Source organism: Magallana gigas, chromosome 1 (assembly GCF_963853765.1).
Source record: "Magallana gigas chromosome 1, xbMagGiga1.1, whole genome shotgun sequence".
NCBI classification, from domain to species: domain Eukaryota; kingdom Metazoa; phylum Mollusca; class Bivalvia; order Ostreida; family Ostreidae; genus Magallana; species Magallana gigas.
The window spans coordinates 67,021,041-67,040,573 of NC_088853.1; the positions used below are offsets into that span (position 1 = coordinate 67,021,041).

At 31.6% G+C, this 19,533-nt stretch overlaps 1 protein-coding gene and 1 long non-coding RNA gene across 2 annotated transcripts in view; one reads left to right on the forward strand and one right to left on the reverse strand.

Moving 5' to 3' along the window:
- The window catches only part of LOC109618231 (scavenger receptor class F member 1-like), a 248,321-nt gene extending 228,788 nt beyond the window's left edge, over positions 1 to 19,533 (forward strand). Inside the window, exons 7-9 of the mRNA XM_066065508.1 lie at positions 17,564 to 17,701; positions 17,832 to 17,969; positions 18,267 to 19,533. Of these exons, the coding sequence (XP_065921580.1) occupies positions 17,564 to 17,701; positions 17,832 to 17,969; positions 18,267 to 18,310 (320 nt within the window). The 3' untranslated portion in view covers positions 18,311 to 19,533. The remainder of the gene's footprint in view (positions 1 to 17,563; positions 17,702 to 17,831; positions 17,970 to 18,266) is intronic.
- Positions 967 to 4,897, reverse strand: LOC136269791 (uncharacterized). Its single transcript, XR_010707322.1, has 3 exons — positions 4,728 to 4,897; positions 4,236 to 4,335; positions 967 to 3,912 (listed from the first exon to the last, which is right to left on the reverse strand). It is a non-coding gene; the product is annotated as an uncharacterized lncRNA (long non-coding RNA).

A 19,533-nucleotide genomic window follows, 5' to 3' on the forward strand; every position in this document is an offset into this window, starting at 1 on the left:
CAGGACTGCCTAGACCACTTTCCTTTATGGGATGCAAACCGTCAACGTTGCAAATACCAGTACTGTGAAGGATTCTCCTATGTCAAATGCATTAAATGCAATGCTCATTTTTGTCTAAACAAAGACAGAAACTGTTTTACAGCTTTTCATTTTTCAGAAAAATGAAAAGCTTTAAAACAATGCTTTTTCATCAGTGCCATACATGAGTTCAGATTTGACAATTGATTACTCTAGTTTGAACTGTTAATAATGCTGTTAAAACTTTAAAATTCTAAGTTTGTTATTTGTTTATTTTGTTATTGATGTTAGTTACTCAAATGTTTTAGCAAATTAAATGTATCTTCAAATTGAAATGCTTGAGTATTTGTATCAAATATGCAACATGAAGTGGTAATGCCCAGTGTAGCATATATGCTACAAGCTGTAAATTGTTAAAAAATTAAGATATTGCGTAAAACTATCCGATTCCTAGTCAAAAATGATGATGTAACACTGGATGAAATATCTGGTTTCAGCGCTGCGGAAACCCTTTGGAAACTCTGCGGAAACTTAAGGTTACTTTAAGTTTCCGACAGGTTTCAGCACGGAAACTTCAAGTTTCATTAAGTTTCCGCAGTGCTGAAACTTAGGCTGTCCATGAATCCAAATGGTTTCCGCAACGGAAACTTACTGAAACTTGAAATTTCTGCATAGTTTCAATCTCCATATACGTTTGGGATACATATTGTTTACAAATGGTTTCCCCGACGGAAACTTACTGAAACTTGAAGTTTCTGCATAGTTTCAACCTCAATATACAAATGGGAAACATATTGTTTACAAAGGGTTTCCGCAACTGAAACTAACTGAAACTTTTTATAGTTTTGCTTTCACAAAAGCTGAGCAAGGTTTCTACTTTATGTAAAAACAAAACAATTTCAAACAGTTCCAAATTTATTTTGTTCAAAAATCTGAAATTGTTTCCAATAATAAATAAAATACAGCCAAGATACATTAATGGAGAAACATCCATATGGCAATTCCCTTATTAAGGACTTTTATTTAAAAAATGATAAAATTGCACAAGAAAAAAAGCTCCCATAGAAATCTTTACATTTGTATTTTTTTTCATCTCGATTAAATGCCTATCAAATCTCCCTTTAAAAATGCAACAAAGATCTTACTTTTTTAAAAATATGAATACAATTTACAAAATAACTGCACGTACATGAATAAACAAAGAAAACTTCACTGTTACATGAACATGATACACTTGTCTCAATTTGTTTTGAACTACTGTAACAATGAATATGTACACCATAAAATATTTTTGAAAGTCTAAAGTATCCATTTTTAAAAAAAAATACACTACAAGATAGTAGTTGACTATAGAGGTATGACCCAGATTTGATTTGAATATGTCAATAAATTCCAAAATGAGGTCAAAGTAACCCACTTACAAGTTGGGATAAACCTTTTCTTTGTTAGTAATATAATCTAATGTTTTACAATAGAACAGGATTTGATATCATTTTTTTGATAATCCATTAAGTCCAAAGTGAACTTTTCATTTCCACCCATGATGTACCAACTGATCAGATTTTAATATCATAAGCCTGTCAGTATTTAATAGATGACCCAAAGGGAGATATGAAAAGCTTGTTGGCCAATAAAAAGCTAACAATGGAGCAGTCTGTCAAATCATGTGCAAAAATATGATGTACACATTTAATTAATTATGCTGATTGCAACACACTTCGTTCCTGATGAATATTCTTCTTTACACACGGTTTACCTTCCTACATTTCACCACTTTACCTACATTAATATTTTTAAATCCAAGACATGAAGTAAAATATACATTGTTTATATATGACAAGTATTACTACATGTACATGTACTTGCTTTTTGTAGCATGAATGTATAAAATACAAAGTATCACACAGATCATTCACCTTACAATTCTCTTCAATACCAGCATTTTACTTATGATATAAAAGCTAATTCCAATTATATATTAGTTACATAACACAGATTAAAATGAAACCCACATGGAAACAACTTTCCATCCAAGTAATGTTGTTATATAAAAATTGTAATACATGGGGTATATGTAATTGTCTTTATATATTTTCATATACGACATAATTGAATATTGTTTGATGTATTTTATCATTTCTATGACCCATGCATTCATCTCCTAGTGCAGTGTTTTTACATTTAAGATTGGTTTCTTAATTTTTCATATATTGCTGCAAATAAAACCTAAAAAGTTATCAATAAATGTTTAAACAAAGAAAATGGAAAAAAAGTAGTTAACACTTATCAACTTGGAAGTGTGAGGATATATGTTACATAGAGTCTAATATTTTATGCAATATTTGCAAATATAACAAATTATTTAAGAAAATGAAAGTTAATATCTGCAAGGTCTAATCAATCATTTAATAAGTCAAAACCATGTGATTTTCTAAGATTCTAGCTTACAGACAGACATTGTAATATACTGGTATTTGATCATATAAAAAAAGTACTTTTATAGTTTATAGGTTTTTTGAAATGAGACTACTTTACAGTTAAAAAAGTTTTGTTCTGCAGAGGTTTAGTCGGGTCGTAGAGATGTGTCCATTCGAATCAATAAGCAGTGTCCTTGGCTGTTGTTGATGTAACCCGAGTCGTAGTTTATGGAAATAGGCCTTTTTGGGGGACTTTCGAGCATTGTCCAGACCGGTGAAGCACTCATATGATCACATCATGGCTACAGCAGACTTAGTAGTTCTGGACAGTGGTAGCTTTAAAATTCTTCTTCTTGCGATTGTGATAGGGTGATATTTCATATTAATTAAGTCATAATTTCATTATCATGAAATTATTAATTAATAGTTCTATAAATTATAAGTTTACAGTATTTACTATAAAAGTTGTCAATATAAACAACTTTATGTACAACCTAACAGTATGTAAATAGCTACATAGTTATTTATATAGTATGACATCACAATGGTCATTATGGTCAGTGTAAACCTGTTTTAGTTAATTATATATCACATGGTCAATTCTTTTTTTGAATTCTCAATTTCATTGGTCCTTTAAATTCCCTCTCTTTGCTTTGTCCTTTTTGATCTGATCTTCATACTGACCAGATGTATTTATCTTAAGACCAAGAAGAAATCTATAGACTGTAAGTAATTGTTTTATATTTTATGCTATTAAGATTACTGCTTATTAATAAAGTATATTATATTTGCTAGATAAGTAAATGATATATAGTGAAATGTAAATCTATTTAAATGTAAATTATCATGAGTGAAAACTTAGTATTTGAGCAATACTCATTATTTGATAACTGTTATTTTAACAATCTTAAGCTAGATAACCTAAATGTAGTTTTAAGAGTATTGCTATATGTATATAGATTCCATACCTGAAGAATATAGAAGGATCATGCAGATGCAGATCAATTAGGCTTTGTGTCACACATAGGTATGCATATATATATAAATATCAGATTTGATACTTATTGCCTAAGTTAAGTTTAATATGTTTTATTTATTAAACATTAATAACTATCTACATAATCATTTACACAGGATAAATATTATTGAACTCTTTATATATCAGTTAGCACTGTGATAAGGGGAATAACTCTTGCTTGTAAACTGTGCTTGGCAAAATCATGAAATGGATGTTTTGATTCTTATACAATGCAATGATATATTATGTGTGATCTATGTTATTTTTATGATGATGAGATATTGATAAATTACTTATTGTGATACATGTATTGTTAAATATTTCAGAGCTTATGATATAAAATATAGTCATAATAGAGAACCCTACGTTGGAGTTGTTGTCTTTATCTACAATAACACCATCATTACACGATGAACTTGTTCCTTTCACTGGGTTGTACTTTATGTCTGTTCTATTTATCTTAAACATGAATAATAAAGTTTCATTTAGATTTTTAAACAATAAACATAAGTCATTCAGCCTAACATGTAATAAAAGCATTCTGAATAAAATTCTGAATACAGAAGCTACTATGCAGTTGCCAGTTGCTGTTTAAACTATGTCATATCATGACTACAGTAGTATCTGGTCTAAAATGTTTCATTTTATGTTTGAAGCTATGTTATTTTCATTTTGATTCAATTATTGTTTGTTGAACAATGGAAAAACTTATCAACAATAAGTGTGTTTCACCCCCCCCCCCCCTAATTTAATGGTGAAAATAATCAATTTCAAAGCAATACCTTGCGTTAACATCGTCCAGCTGGTCAAAACATTCACCCGAATCACCGAACAGAGGATGCAACTAATCACCGGAAACATTGACTTTGTATGCTGTCAATGCTGAAAAAGAAAAACGTGAAAGATTTCATTTTCCGGATTTAATTAATAAATTTTTATCGTTACATGTAGAGTTTGTAAATTGTATAATGTGCGAAAGATTCATTGTTCGTCTTGTTTACCAACCAAGCATTCATATATTAGGGACGTTTATATAATTATATATGTGTATACTCTGGATAATCTTGATTATCATGCATATAAAGTTGGTTAATGGTTAATTTGGTCAAAACGTATATTTAAAAGAGATACTGTAATAAAAGTTAAAACGCCGAACCAAGTTTGAAAAAATGACGCAATCTTGATTTGATGGCGCGAGATCTCGTTTACAAATGAGAGATAAATTAGAGCCTTGAAAATGTTATTGGGAGTATCTATATTGTGAATTAAGTTACCTTGACATGAGTTCTTCGTTCCTGCATTATGTCCTTGTTGTAGAGGCTATTAATGCTTCTCAATTCTCCATTTTACAACAGCACCTTCTTGTCCATTTTAACCTTCGCTCGGAATCATAAAGTGCGCCAATACTGACCAATCAGAACCCGCTAAATCTTGGAAAAGTGCATCTTGGCATAGTTTAAAACGAATAATGTTTAATCAAAATTATCATTTTTTACCGAATAGTATACTTTTACATGTATACATTTATTTTAAATAAGAACTGTCGGAGTCAGTATTTCCTGGTTAAATACGACAAAGTAATTGGCGTGTGTTTGTTACAATTGTATTTGTAACACGTGAATAACCAAAAAAAATGGCCGACCGTTTGTTTACAAATGTCTAATGAAATTAAACAAGTTTTAAGGTAGTCCATCCATAACTAAAGTGAATTTAACGATTTTGATTGATATAAACTACATCAAATACATATTTTGAAGCAATTATGAGGCTGACATAAACCAAACGTGGGTGTATGTATGTAGTCAATTAAATGAACTTTTTGCACTTAAGACTTTTTCAAAGAGTTGTCTTCCCTTAGGGAAAATTAAAAAAATCATTTTCTTAAAATATGTATGGTAAACTATGAATAATTTTAGCATATTCGAAGATGGAGAAAGCTTTTGCAACTCTTTACCAAGAGAAATGTGAGAAAAATACTTGTATAAAGAAATATATTTAAAAATGCATTTTTCCCATAGACTTCAATGTTAACTTCAACATATGATAAATTTATTAAAATTAATTTTTTTTTAAAGATTTCAAAGGTGAAACTTTATTATTTAATAAACTCCTTAAAATCACACTAAGATTTTAGTGATCAAACTTGCAATCTATTAGATATGAAATATGATAGTTATGGATGGACTACCTTAATGAGACATATGTATCAGATTTTGTCTTTAACTATATTATATTTACATGTACTGATGATTTTGCCAAACTAAATATGATAGAGCCATATATAGTTTACTGACAAGTTAGTCTTGACTTGTCCAATTTTCACCGCGATTCTAAGCACGGTCATATTCTTATTCAAACTATAGAGGTGTGAAAATATTATGTTCATCACAGAGCAGGTTCTGCATGAACACACAGAAATCACAAATATAATTAGATACCGATCAATTAACGGGGTCCGGTTAACAGCGTTCACCCGTACGGTGAATTTACAACTACGATGAATTGATGGCAATTATTTTACAGTTACACATGTGCACTGATTGGTCATGCGATGGACAGTACGTTAAGAATACTTATGAAATTAAAATACAAACGCGTTAAACAAGCCGGGAAGTAAGACGTACACGTCGGACTGATATATAAACAAAATATAATTTTAATTATTTGGTATACTTTCTACATCAAATGTATACGAATGTATAATCAAATTTTAAAAATGGGATTAAAATCACGTGCACCACATGGCTAGTGCTGGATTTTAAACTGATTTTGTAATATAACGTATAACTTCAGTAAAATTATAAATAATTCTTATTATATCTTATAACAGAAACATGTTCATGTTTCATGAACTTTGCACTAAGCACCCCCCCCCCCCCCCCGACACGGATTAGGATTTTCATGATTTGGGGAATTAGGGTTTTTTAAGGGTTTTTCCTCAATATTTCTGAGGAGTAGTCTAGCCCCCCCCCCTTTCAATTTGCTTCCGACGCCAGTAAATCATGATACAGTCATACATGTAGTAAAGTCTGAAATGCATGTAAATAATTAAACAATTATTATATTAGACTCAAACTCCAAGTGGGTTTTACTTGTTATAATAATTATCAACTGTAGAATTTTTTTTAAAAACTTCCTGTGTACATGTGTTGGCGTGGTATTAAAAAAGAAATGAATCAGCTCTAAACTTCAGGTTGTACGAATATTTGGTACGATTTGTAAAAATTTACAACGACTTTACCTTAATTTGTTTGCTTAATTAGTTACTGTACCTCATGGTTCATTCAAATGATAACTAAATGATTTGAGAAGGAGTCTTACAAAATAAGTATATTAATTTATTTTACTAAATAATTATAATTTACTTATCAGTTTTACTAACTCAGGTACACACAAATTGAAAAAAATTCCCGCCGGGCTCCAGTTATAAACCACGCGTCGTACTGTGTATATGTTACGTAACAGTCTTTTGTTCACTCATGACAGAAAAAATCCTGCAATCCACACAGAATATACAGGAAAATCACAGAGGAGGTCACCTGGACAAACAATGTATACACATGTATACACGTGCCCGAGTACCTAAGATTAATGATTTCATCATATGCGTTAAACAAGATCATACATCAGTTTTTCGTTTCAAATTCAATTGATTACTTAGTAAGGTTCTTAATTGCCTTATTTGCCACATTTGAAGATAGTTACATGTTTACATATAGTTTCACGCAGTACAGTTAAGGCGGTCAATAAAAATATGGGCAAAATTTTGTGATGAAAACACGTATACTTTAGTTAAACTGGCATGTCCTTTTTAAAATCAATAACAGTCACTCAAATGTAATATATTTTTAGAATATATACATAACAGTACAATATTTTATGTTCATAGTGGTCACGTGATATGGCAGTCGCATGATACAAGCAGATGTATTTGTGGTTTTGAGGTCATTTAAAAAATTCAATATTGCAAGGGCATAATCATGTCAAAATTCACAGCTGAATTATGAAATAACTTGATGTTATATAGTTGATTTTGAAAAATGGTGCGAACGTTTTAAGATAAGAATATTTGTTAGTAGAAACCGTAATTTATAATGCTAAGTTGAATAATTTTGAAGGTCACAGGGTTAATTTCATTAACAAATAATTAATTTGTAAGATTTTACAAGGATCGTAGAAGTTTTTAAGTTACATAGCATATTTCAAATTCACATGTAAAAGTTTGTCGGGATCAGGTAAGTGTATGCCCTTGCAATTAAGTGATTTATTTAGGTACTCAGATTTTAGATAAACGATATTTTATACAAAACCGAGGTGGCTTCTTTATACGATGCATACTTTTAACAAAATGAAAATAAGACTATATAGGTAGCATTCTACTAATAATAATTTTAAACAAAATATTCATTTATACTTTTCCGTTAATGTATGACATTTATTTTTCTTCGCTATAAAACTGCACGATAGCCTTCAATGATTTAACTTAATGCGTCATTTTGAAGCATATGACGTCATATTTTGTAGTACAGCGAGAACGACATCTCGCTTATTTTTCAGTGTGTATGATATAACGGACATCGAAATTGTAAGTAATAGCATTTGTTGTTTTTAATTAAAAGATATGTATAAGTTAATTTTACTAATGAATAGATAAATAAGTACTTTCGAGGTTTGTAATATACTGTGATGTCATAATGCACATTTCCCGTACTTTTTGTCTGAACGGAGTTTATTGACAGCCTTAACTGTGCTGCGCAGTCACGCTGAAACCTTACTATACATTTTAGTATGTACGGATTCATTATCATTAGGCTAGAATTAAACTTAAACCTGTTGAAAATAAATGATATCACTATTAAACTCAAATCAATTTTAGTAATAGTTTCGGCAATGCGTAAACCATTTGGAATCTTAACTTAAAGTTTCAGCATACTGAAACCTAGTGGAAATGTTCTCAAACTGATTGATATTTCCATAATAATTTACACAACTCTCACATGATTCAAATTTAGTTTCAACAATGCGAAAACCATCAGGAATCTTAACTTAAAGTTTCAGCATACTGAAACCTAGAGGAAATGTTCTGAAACTGATTGATCTTTCCATAATAATTTACACAAATATTCACACGATTCAAATTTAGTTTCCGCATTGCGGAAACCATCAGGAATCTTAGACGTAAGTTTCTGCTGACTGAAACCTAACGGATACTTGCTGAATCGATATAATGGTTTCCGCATTGCGGAAACTATACATGAAACTTCAACATGAAGCTTCAGCAAGGTTTCCATATACAGTAGTTTCAGTTTTCCTGAAACTTGATTTTTCATCCAGTGTAAGTATTATTTATAAAAGTCAGAATTTTCTGAGTGATATAATTGGGTTTGGGCACTAGAGGGTTAACACGTCCTTTGTGTTATGTTTTATGAAGAACTTTTTCACTTGGAATGACTCTTAATACATGCTGGTTTTCAAGATTACTAAATGAATTATGAATCAAAAGAATTTTATTATCAATTAAAAAGAATTATGAAATTCATGTCTTGTCCAGTTAATTATGGTTTGTGTACATTGTTCCTGCAAGCACCTGTGTCTTAGATATTTCAGTCATTGATTTATAGTAATAGTTACGAGTTTTTGTCTTTAACTAAAAGAGGACAATGCTAAAAGGCAAAGAACGATAGATGGAAAATATATGTTGTAAGGAAAAAGAAAACATACTAGGACGATATTACACATGTTATGTGTTACTGTTTTAAGTCTCACTAATAAAATTGTTTCACTTTTGCAGTTCAGTTCATTTAATCGTTAAAAACTATTTCAAACATATGGTACATGAGGACAAAAATAACATTAAAATATACAAAAAGAAATGGTCAGAGGTAAACATATATAAATATAAGGGTTATAAAGTTGGGAAAAATTATACAAAATGAACCTCATAGACGACAGAGTACCTCGTATATCTTTCTTATAAACAAACACAATTTTCTCAACAATTTCATGTTGCATGCTGCCATAAGGTACGAAAATTTTAGCACATTTGGTCTAGCCGAAACAGGTTTGTCTATAAGCTTGTCCCGGACTTGTGATAATGCATCACATTCTAAAATATAATGTTAGATGTATTACTTTGGCGCTCTAAAGATCAGCACGTTATGTCATTATGTATAAACAATACATGCCTCTGGTGTACAAACTGTGTGATTGGCCAACTCGTTTTCATTTGGCGAAGCTACCTATATACTCTTACACAATGCAAACTCGTGTGTATCTTAAAAACAGTTTGTTTTTACCAGCGTTACCCTCCCTAAATGCAAGTTATTTTTTTGAATTATCTATACTGTGAAATCATTAAATTGCATGGTGGCTCAATTTTCATAGTATCTGTGGGTAGCCCTACCTCACGAATTAACATCCTCAACGAAAGCACATTTAGAAAGAGTTGTCTTTTTTACCGAAATTGACGCATCCACGAAAAATTACATTCCCACAAATAAGCAAAAAACAAAACAAAAACAAAAACAAAACAAAAAACAACAATTCACGAAAATTGGCCCCCATGAAATTAAATGATTTCAAAGAATATTACTCAACATACTCTGGGTATCGTTTAATGTGACCTTAAACAAATAAGTAAGGTGAACATTATGGTAGTACTAATTCAGACATAGACCGAGTAACGTACGTGTGCAGTAACTCGACTACATCAACAACCTTTCATACATATACATGTGTGTATTATATCATATTATATTCAGACTATATCGCTTAAACGCAGTCCATCCATAACTAATGCAAATTTAACAATTTTGATTAATTTATACTGCATCAAATACGTGCTTTAAAACTATTATGAGGCTGACATAAACCAAACTCGCGTACGTGTATGTATGTAGTCAATTAAATGAACTTTTTGCACTTAATTTTTTTTTTAAAGAGATGTCTGCCCTTTAGGAAAATTTATATAAAAAACATTTTTTGAAAATATGTATGGTAAACTATGAATTATTTTAGCATATTCGAAGAAAGGGAAAGCTTTTGCAACTTTTTACCAAGAGAAATGTGAGAAAATTGCATGTACTAAAGCAATATATTTAATGCATTTTTCCCCGTAGACTTCAATGTTAACTACAACATAGAATAAATATATTAATATTATTTTTTTTAAAAAAGATTTCAAAGGTGAATCTGTATAATTTAATAAACTCCTTAAAATCACAATAAGGTTTTAGTGATCAAACCTGCAATCTATTAGATATGAAATATGATATTTATGGATGGACGACCTTAAAATTTTCAAATGAAGAAAAAATCTCATAAAGGTCTACTTGTTTTAATAAAGATTGACAGCTAGTCATTGAACATCGTATTAAGCTCTAAATATTTATTGTTTTACTTCCTCGTCACGTGATCATTGAGTCTGCGCCTTCACTAGCCACACACACACCCCTCGTCTACTTAAACTTCTAAACAAATACATATACAGACTGTCTACATCTGTCTTCTCAGACGAATGTATACTTTTTATTTGCTTTGTTATTTCTGTTAGGCATACAAATCTATACTCATAGAGTTATATAGTTTGACCAGATTGACAACATCATGGTGTCCCTGTCCGGAAACGCTGGGTATCCCCACGATGTCCTCACTGTGTTGTTGTGTCTGCTTACAGTATCCCAGGCATACGGTGAGTCCAATTTATGTACATTTCCAAATATCATGATATTTTCCAAGTGAGGTTGTTTTGGGATACTTTACAAGAATTGAACCAAACCATCAAATGGAATTTAAAAGAATAAAATGTAAAAAACAAGGGCGTTTAGTGAATTTCCCAGAAATTATTGTTAAGATAACAATAGCAATACTACATTCTAAAACCAATCTCCACACTCAAAGAGTATTTACATATTAACTACAAATATTTTAAAGGCTATATGCTTAACGTACTTCAAAGAAATATATTGAAAAAGGAAATATCAAGTTTCTACTGTAACTTGATGCCGGGAAAAGGTCAATGGTTCGGTAGTTAGTCACAATGACAAGTAAGGGTTCTTTATCGTGCTGGCACCTACCATGATTCATGCCTTAATGCTGCAACTTTTATATTTTATGTGTAAGTACTTTCCCTGATTGTACTACATTTGAAATATATACAGACTAAACTAGAAAAAAAAAATTAAAGCAGCTAATCAACTGCATTTCATTTAGTGTATGTGTTCGATAGTACACGTGTCTTTCCGTTGGGGGGGGGGGGGTACTTCTTTTTCCAGTCTCTAACCTTATGTTGTCTCATCTTCTACGCACTGTTTTTAACTCTTCAATCTTGAGACACTAAAAGTTCATTGTATAAAATATAGATATATACACAGTATACACAATTTACATTAAAACAAACTCATTTAGCATCAATATATCCATAGGAATTTCTTTTTTTAAACTTCAATGTTATTCTATCAGATATGAAATTTTTATTTATAATATTTATAACACTGGTTACTTAGGTTCTTTTATCGCTTGAACTACATTAGGATTTTATATATTTATAGGCTTTGCTAGAGAAAATTGATACTTTCAAATCGTTTTAACAACTGCATTTGAATGTTCAATACATGCATACATGTATTATAAGCTATTAGAATCACGAGTTGACATCATCACGATAGTAATGTTGTAAGAACATGTGTGTTTATCTTCAAAGTTAATGTCGCCCTCAACAAACCAGCATACCAACAGTACCCATACGTTGATAACGGAGATTACGACAAAGGGGACGCCAGTAACGCTGTAGACGGACATAAATCAGACCTGAGTATATTGGGAGGTCAATGTGCTGTATCACTGGACAGACAAACCGCCACCTGGTGGGTGAACCTGACCACCATCCACAGCATCCACCACATCACCATCTACTTCTTCACGCGCAATCAACCATGGGGTATAGTCACGTTTACTGATTCTCGTTATTGATAAGGTTTTGTTAAACGTATATTTCGGTGTTATTATTTATAATGAGACAGTTTAGGGGTCTTGTCCCGTATATCATCAGAAACCCAAACAATATAACATGTTTGTCAGTGTTGATGTATTTATCAGGATGATAAACAACGAAAAGACAGCGCTATATTGGCATCTTCTTGGTAAGAACTTTTTTTCTTATGTTTATATAAAAGTTCACTTTAATTCCAAATTGCCTTTATTTGATAACGACGTTAGTTTAGCCTGACATGATGACGCCCCCCCCCCCCCCTCCCTCCCTCCCAACCTCTGGTCGGACTTATAACAAAATTATCAGAGAAATTGAAATCTTATATTCGTTCAGACGATTCTCTAAATCATTTCTGGGAGCATAACTTTTGTTGAAGTGAAGATTTAAAGATAACCGTCACAGTAAAAAATATCCAACTTTTTACACTTCTTTGACTTGGAAAGAGGACGCACTTTATTAATTTTTAAGTCAAATCGTTTAAGCCACTTTAATAGTTATGGAAATATCGTTTAATAGCAACATTTTTAACAAGAATTGCATAAAGTAACGAAACAATTAATTACAGATCTAGAGACTAGTCGTGTCCTTGTGTCGTAACATAAGGACATGCGTCGCGGTCGGTATATTGGCACGATAAAGAAAGCTTCAGTAGAAAAATGCGTTCAATTTTAAGTCGACAACTATAATAATCGTGTATTCTTCATGCATACGTTCAGGTATTCACTAAAGCTGCTTAGGTTTAGGTGACAACACACTTTTAAACCAGACAGAGTTGTCAAGGATACAATGAATAGAATGTAGTATTGCTATTGCTATCTACAGTAGGTGGTAGGGGCATGAAGTGATTTTGTATTATTAGTATGGATACCCTTACAAATCTTTTTTTGTTTCATTGTTGATCCTTTTAACAATATAATTAACTGCATAAAACGTGTATGCTCTGTTGTAAAACATCGTTACATGCTTTAAAAAGGCATCACCGATATTTAATCGACATGAATTATATCTACATGCCCACTTCATTTGTGCATATATTGTGTGTCAACCATACTTGTGTATAGACCGTGTCGAGAATCATTTATCCTTATGTTTTTATTCAGCAACATATGTTATTCCATCTAAATTAATTGTGTTAAATTGTTCTTGTAGGTCCTTATAATAGGAACATTAAAAGCTTCCTTGGATTCTCTGTGTACGTCTCCAACACAACAGACAGACTACAGGGAACACTGTGTTACAAAGACGACAACTTTACACTAGACACCTTACCTTCTGTCTTCACCACCACCTGTCCTGTACATGGACAGTACATCATCTACTATAACGAGAGACTACCAGGAGTTACCTACCCTGACGGTTACTCTGACAGTGTTGCCAATGACCTCTGTGAAGTGGAGGTGTATGGTGAGAGTTCTTCATTCTTTAAATGAAAATGTAAATAAAATGAGAGTGACGGTGATTTGCCAAAATCATTAAAGCTGACTGACTTTAGTATGATATCTACATATTGTGTTTCTGATATATTTACAGTTGTTTTTCCCCACAGAACAATAACCATTAGTTTAAACATCATAATTGCACATTAAACAATAATAATTGTTTGTTTATGGTGCCTCCTCACAATGCTACATAAGAGATTGAAATGAACAATATCAAAATAAATAGTAAGTTCATGATGCGTATGCATTATAATATGCATCATTTAATTACCATTATGTAACTCACGAATAGTTACTTTGAAGTGAAAAATGTCATTTTACATATGATCATATTACCATTGTACAAATTGAAGGATGTCCCGCTACCGGATATTTTGGGTCCAACTGTTCTGTTCCCTGTTCAGACGTTAACTGTCAGTACTGTCACATAGAGACGGGCACCTGTCAGGGCTGTAAACCTGGGTACAAAGGTCACCGATGTGAAATGGGTAAATTTGCAGATTTCTGGCTCGATGGGTAAATGATTTTCAGTTGTCATACATATAGTTATTTAATACTAATGAACATGCAGCTACAACATAGTGTTATTTCTCTTTTTGGTTGTTTTTCAGCCTTGATCAGAATACAATAAAGTAAAAATTAATACATCATGTTTGATTATATCCCATAAGAAATTGTTTTGTTTCGATAGTTTGTGAAGGAGGAACGTATGGTGCTGGCTGCAAAGTAGCATGTGGAAACTGCCGTGACGTTAACCAGTGCTCCATCAACAATGGGACTTGTTTAACTGGATGTGATGTTGGTTTTAAAGGAGACTTGTGTAAAACTGGTAAGTGTGTGGATAAATAAACACATATTAAATGACGAAAACAAGCGTTCTTTCAACAGTTAGACTTCCTTAACTGGATGTATCGCTTGTGTAATGGAAACTTTTCTCCTCATCACACCCAATACTATCCTTAGACACCACAAATATTAGCCAGAGAGCCAAAGACCCAAGGCGATAATTTAGTCGTGGGCTGATGCAGGGTGTAATATGGAAAATGGTTGGTGTTATACAATATTTTTTAACCGGGTTTTCCAATAATAATCCGGTTATTGAAATTGTGAAAATGGCGCGCGGGCGGGTTGGCGGCTGCCAAAAGGGTACCCTCATTGTACGGATAATTTCTCCTACAGTTTTCAAGATAGGAAGTTGTTCTTTTGCAGAATAATTGTACAGATATTAGAAGTGTGCGTATTGCTATGATATTTATATCTGATAATTAATGAAAAAAATACCGGCTTTTAAACTTAGTCATTTCTTGGCAATTTAAAATATTGCATACAGGGTACCCTTATTTTACGGATAACTCCTCCTTAAATTTTCAAGATAGGAAGTTGTTCTTTTGCAGATCAATTGTAGATATAGAAGAGGTGTGCATATTGCTATGATTTTGTTTCTGATAATTTATATAAAAAATACCAGCTTTTGAACTCTGTCATTTTCTGGCAAAATATTGCATAAAGGGTAGTCGATTTCATTGGATACAGTAGGTAGTGTTTATTAATTCATGGAAAAATGGATATGGATACAGTTCACATTAAAGAAAACCTGGTTTGCTGTCATATTGACAGCTTTTCACTTGTTTTCCTATTTATTTACTTTATTTTTAACATTTTTTAACAGATAAAATACCACTTTTTTTACAGACTCTCACACACAAGAAATCGGTATCATGTATTAATAATATACACCTACCTACATAGATACACCCAGTATACGATACATTTACCCAGGAATAAGAAGTAAACCACAACATATGTATTACGTGAATTAAATATTTATAGAAAAAACTACAAATTTATGATGACCATCATTTTTTAGTCTTTTGTAAGAAACAGTTCTTTTTCAATATAACATCAGGTTTGCAAGTAGAACATTTCCGTTGCCAAACATAGCATTATGTCTTTTCTCGACTTTTGAAAAATATGTTTCTTTACCAATATGACAATCAACTTAACTGCATGATCCATATCTGGTAACCTAAGAGTAAACTCTGGATGTCAAATATAATTTTATTGTGTTATTTTATTTATTTCATACTTAGTATATACATATCTAATGCATGTACTTGTCCTAAATTCCATGAAAATATAATAACGCTTGAATTAGGTCAAACATTGTTTTGTGAGGTATGGATCATTGATTTAAAATGTCCACCAAATTCTGAAGTTGAAAGAATAAAAGGAGTTTCAAAAAACGGTGCTATACCGATACGTACAAGCCCTTCTGCCCTTCAGCCTTACAGAATCTCTATCAGCCCTTGAGGATGTGCAGTTATTATAAAGTTAGCTTTATCGCACATGTAAAAACCTTGTATTCATTACTGAGTGTGTTATAAATACATTTGATATTAGATAAAAATATGCAATGTAAGTGTTTGTTAAGAGCAGCCTGAACTTCACATAATGAACCATTATCAACTTCTCCCAACAAGTAACACCCCCCCCCCCCCCCCGACCAGGTAATTAACTCTATACATGTATACAGCAATTATTCCACCTTGTTTAATTCAGAGTTTTTTGGTCACGTCTTTGTCGACTTCAAATCGTTACAACAATAAAATGGAACTCGGATATATATTTCCGATGAACAGAAAGCCTGATACTTAGAGTGCAATTTATGTTTAACAGCGTGGTCGTTCGGAAAACGTATCCAAAGCCAAGGAACAAAATTATAAGTACAATGTCCTGATGCATCTCAAATTTATTTTGCAAAGTTTGATCCGCCTTTTAATTAATTCATTTCATTAATATTGTATAAAAAATGGACAATAATCTGCAAACCTACATTAAATTTGACATCAATTTAAATAAAAGGCTGAGAAAATAATGTGATCTAGATTTTGGGAGTTGATTTTAATCAACTCTCCTATGCAGTAACTCTGGCAAACCGAAAGTGAAACAACGTTTGGACCTAAGCACAAATAATCACCGCTGACAAGAGGTAGATCTTGAAAATAATAAATAAATTCGGTGTACAGTATGCTGTACCATTGTTTTCTGAAAGAAACGTATTTATAAATACCGTGAAAATAGTCAGATTTTAAATAGTATGAACAATTTAATTGTTTTTTGTAGTTGCATGTATTCCTACGCCAGAGTTAAATATAGTCTCGTTCATCCAGACGCTCGGCTGTCTCCGTAAATTTCCGACAAACAGAGAGTCTCTCTTGGTTGTCAGAATTTAACGGAGACAGCCGAGCGTCTGGTTGAACGAGACTAGAGTTTAATATTGATTGGGTCCAGACGTGTACAATTTTTAGAAACAAAACGATTACTGACAAACAGTTTGATAGAATTAATTTTATCTTTAAATATTATACAACATGATTCATACGGAGTTTTCTCGAAATTCTTGTCGGAAAAGTTCGAGAATTCATATTATGAAAATGTGAGTAATTCAAATACAGATTAGAAACTACTTGCCATTAAAAATAACATATCGTTACTTTTAAAATTGATAATAATCAATAAAATCAACTCCCGACAGTACTTCAGTACTTTGATTGGAGACTGCAGTCCATGATAATAAAAGTTAGCTAGTCACATATGTATAATGGACACCCTTCTATACTTGCAACTTAATTTATTAATACACTTATTTTTACTTATAATTCAAATGATTTTAAACTTGTAGCATGTGACAGAGGGTCGTATGGTTACGACTGCAATGAAATCTGTGGACACTGTCGTGACGTAAACAAGTGTTCCATCAACAATGGGACTTGTTTGACAGGATGTGATGCTGACTTTCAAGGGAACTTGTGTAAAACTCGTGAGTAAATACATATAAGATACATAACATAGGAGAAAATGATAAATAATGCGTGTAATTTATTTGTAAGAAGAATGAAACAGTCTATAGTAATCAATACTAAGTACATAACACATTTGGTTTATGTCAGCTTGCCCCGTTGGATATTTTGGACAAGACTGTTCGGAGACATGTATCAACAGTTACACGTGTAATGGTTGTAACGATATCAATGGTTCATGTGATTATGGCTGCCGTCCTGGCTGGATTGGATACTTCTGTCAAAAAAGTATTTTTATTTTCATACACATTTTCATTTAATTTTGAAATGTAAGCTTTGAAAACTGTCGATTTTCATTCAAACGTCCTTTAAAGAAAAGTTTAAAACATGATTTCGTATAAGGGGATATTTGAAAATAAATATTTAATTTTTCTTGACATTTTATTCGTGTTAAAAATATTCTTTTTTAAATATTGACGGGTAAAATAAAACTGTAATATAACTTACCTGATTTGAGTACATCAGAGGCCAATGAAATGTCCATAGGTAAGAATATACACATTTTTTCCTTTTATTTTACAATAGAAACAACAAGAGAAACAAACAAACACAAACAGATAAACAGATGACAAAGCACACATTATATGGGGAACAAAGTTGGAGTTTGCATGAACATGAATGCACATAAAGGCTACTCTTTTGTGATAATAAATCAACGACACTATGGTAGAATTGTTTCTTGGGTGTATGATGCATTACATTACTTTGATATAGTTTAAAACAGCTTTTACAAAAACAATTTTAAAAAAATCTGGTAAATAAAAATAACCACGAATAACTTTGATTTGTATATGCATTACAACGCGTTGTCGCGTTATTGTTTGGAGAAATCTGGTATGTATGAAACAACGGGGACTAATACACAAAGTGCATGATGGGTAAGTGTTAAAATGTTGTCGTTAGAGTATATAAAGAACAATTTTTCTGAATAATGCCTTTTTGGTATAAAAGTAATTTTAGAGCTTTTGAATTTCAAGCCCTAACGGTTTTAGTGTCTGTCATCAGTCTTCTGCAATTATTTATTTTAGTTTAATTTTATTCAGATCTACATAAATTAATGTTTCATTTGAATGAACGCTGCTTCTTTTTTAATGTCTTTCACTCATAGTTTAATTAAATATTGTTTAATTGTTAATGGAATACGGTATTTTTAATACTTTTAATTCGTCTTTAATAAATAAAACAATTTTTTGTATATTTATTTCATAACAAAATATTACTTTTCTTCTCAATCTTGCGTTCGAATGTGGAGTTTGCAGTAGTATTGATGCACACTTTACCTGTTTAAGATGTAGAAACGGGTCATCCTTAAGTTGTGCATGCTATATGTTTAAGATTATGTTTAAGATTAATATGTTTTGAACTAAGCATTTTGTTTTTTAAAACATTGTGTGCATATATTTTTATGTTATTACGTATTTTTAACCCAATTGTTCATTCTTCTTTAGCTTGAAATTTCCCTTCTTTGTATATTTAGATTTGTTTGTAAGAAACCATTTACACACGCATGACTGACGGAGCTTACTCTGAAACGTGAGTATATTTAACTGCTTAATGAAAAAAAGATGACAATAACAAACCGTCAATGTATCGCCTTCAATACCAAACTGTTATCCATATCTTTTTGAAATTGGAATGCATATCATAAATATTCGCAAAGTTTTAATACTGCGCATCTTTATTAATACCTTATAGTTTTATTACAGTAAAAAGGGGAAAATGATGAACATGATAAGCTACATTTAATGGAGAAGTTACCTATCCAGAATCGACACTGTTGATTCCGTTTAAA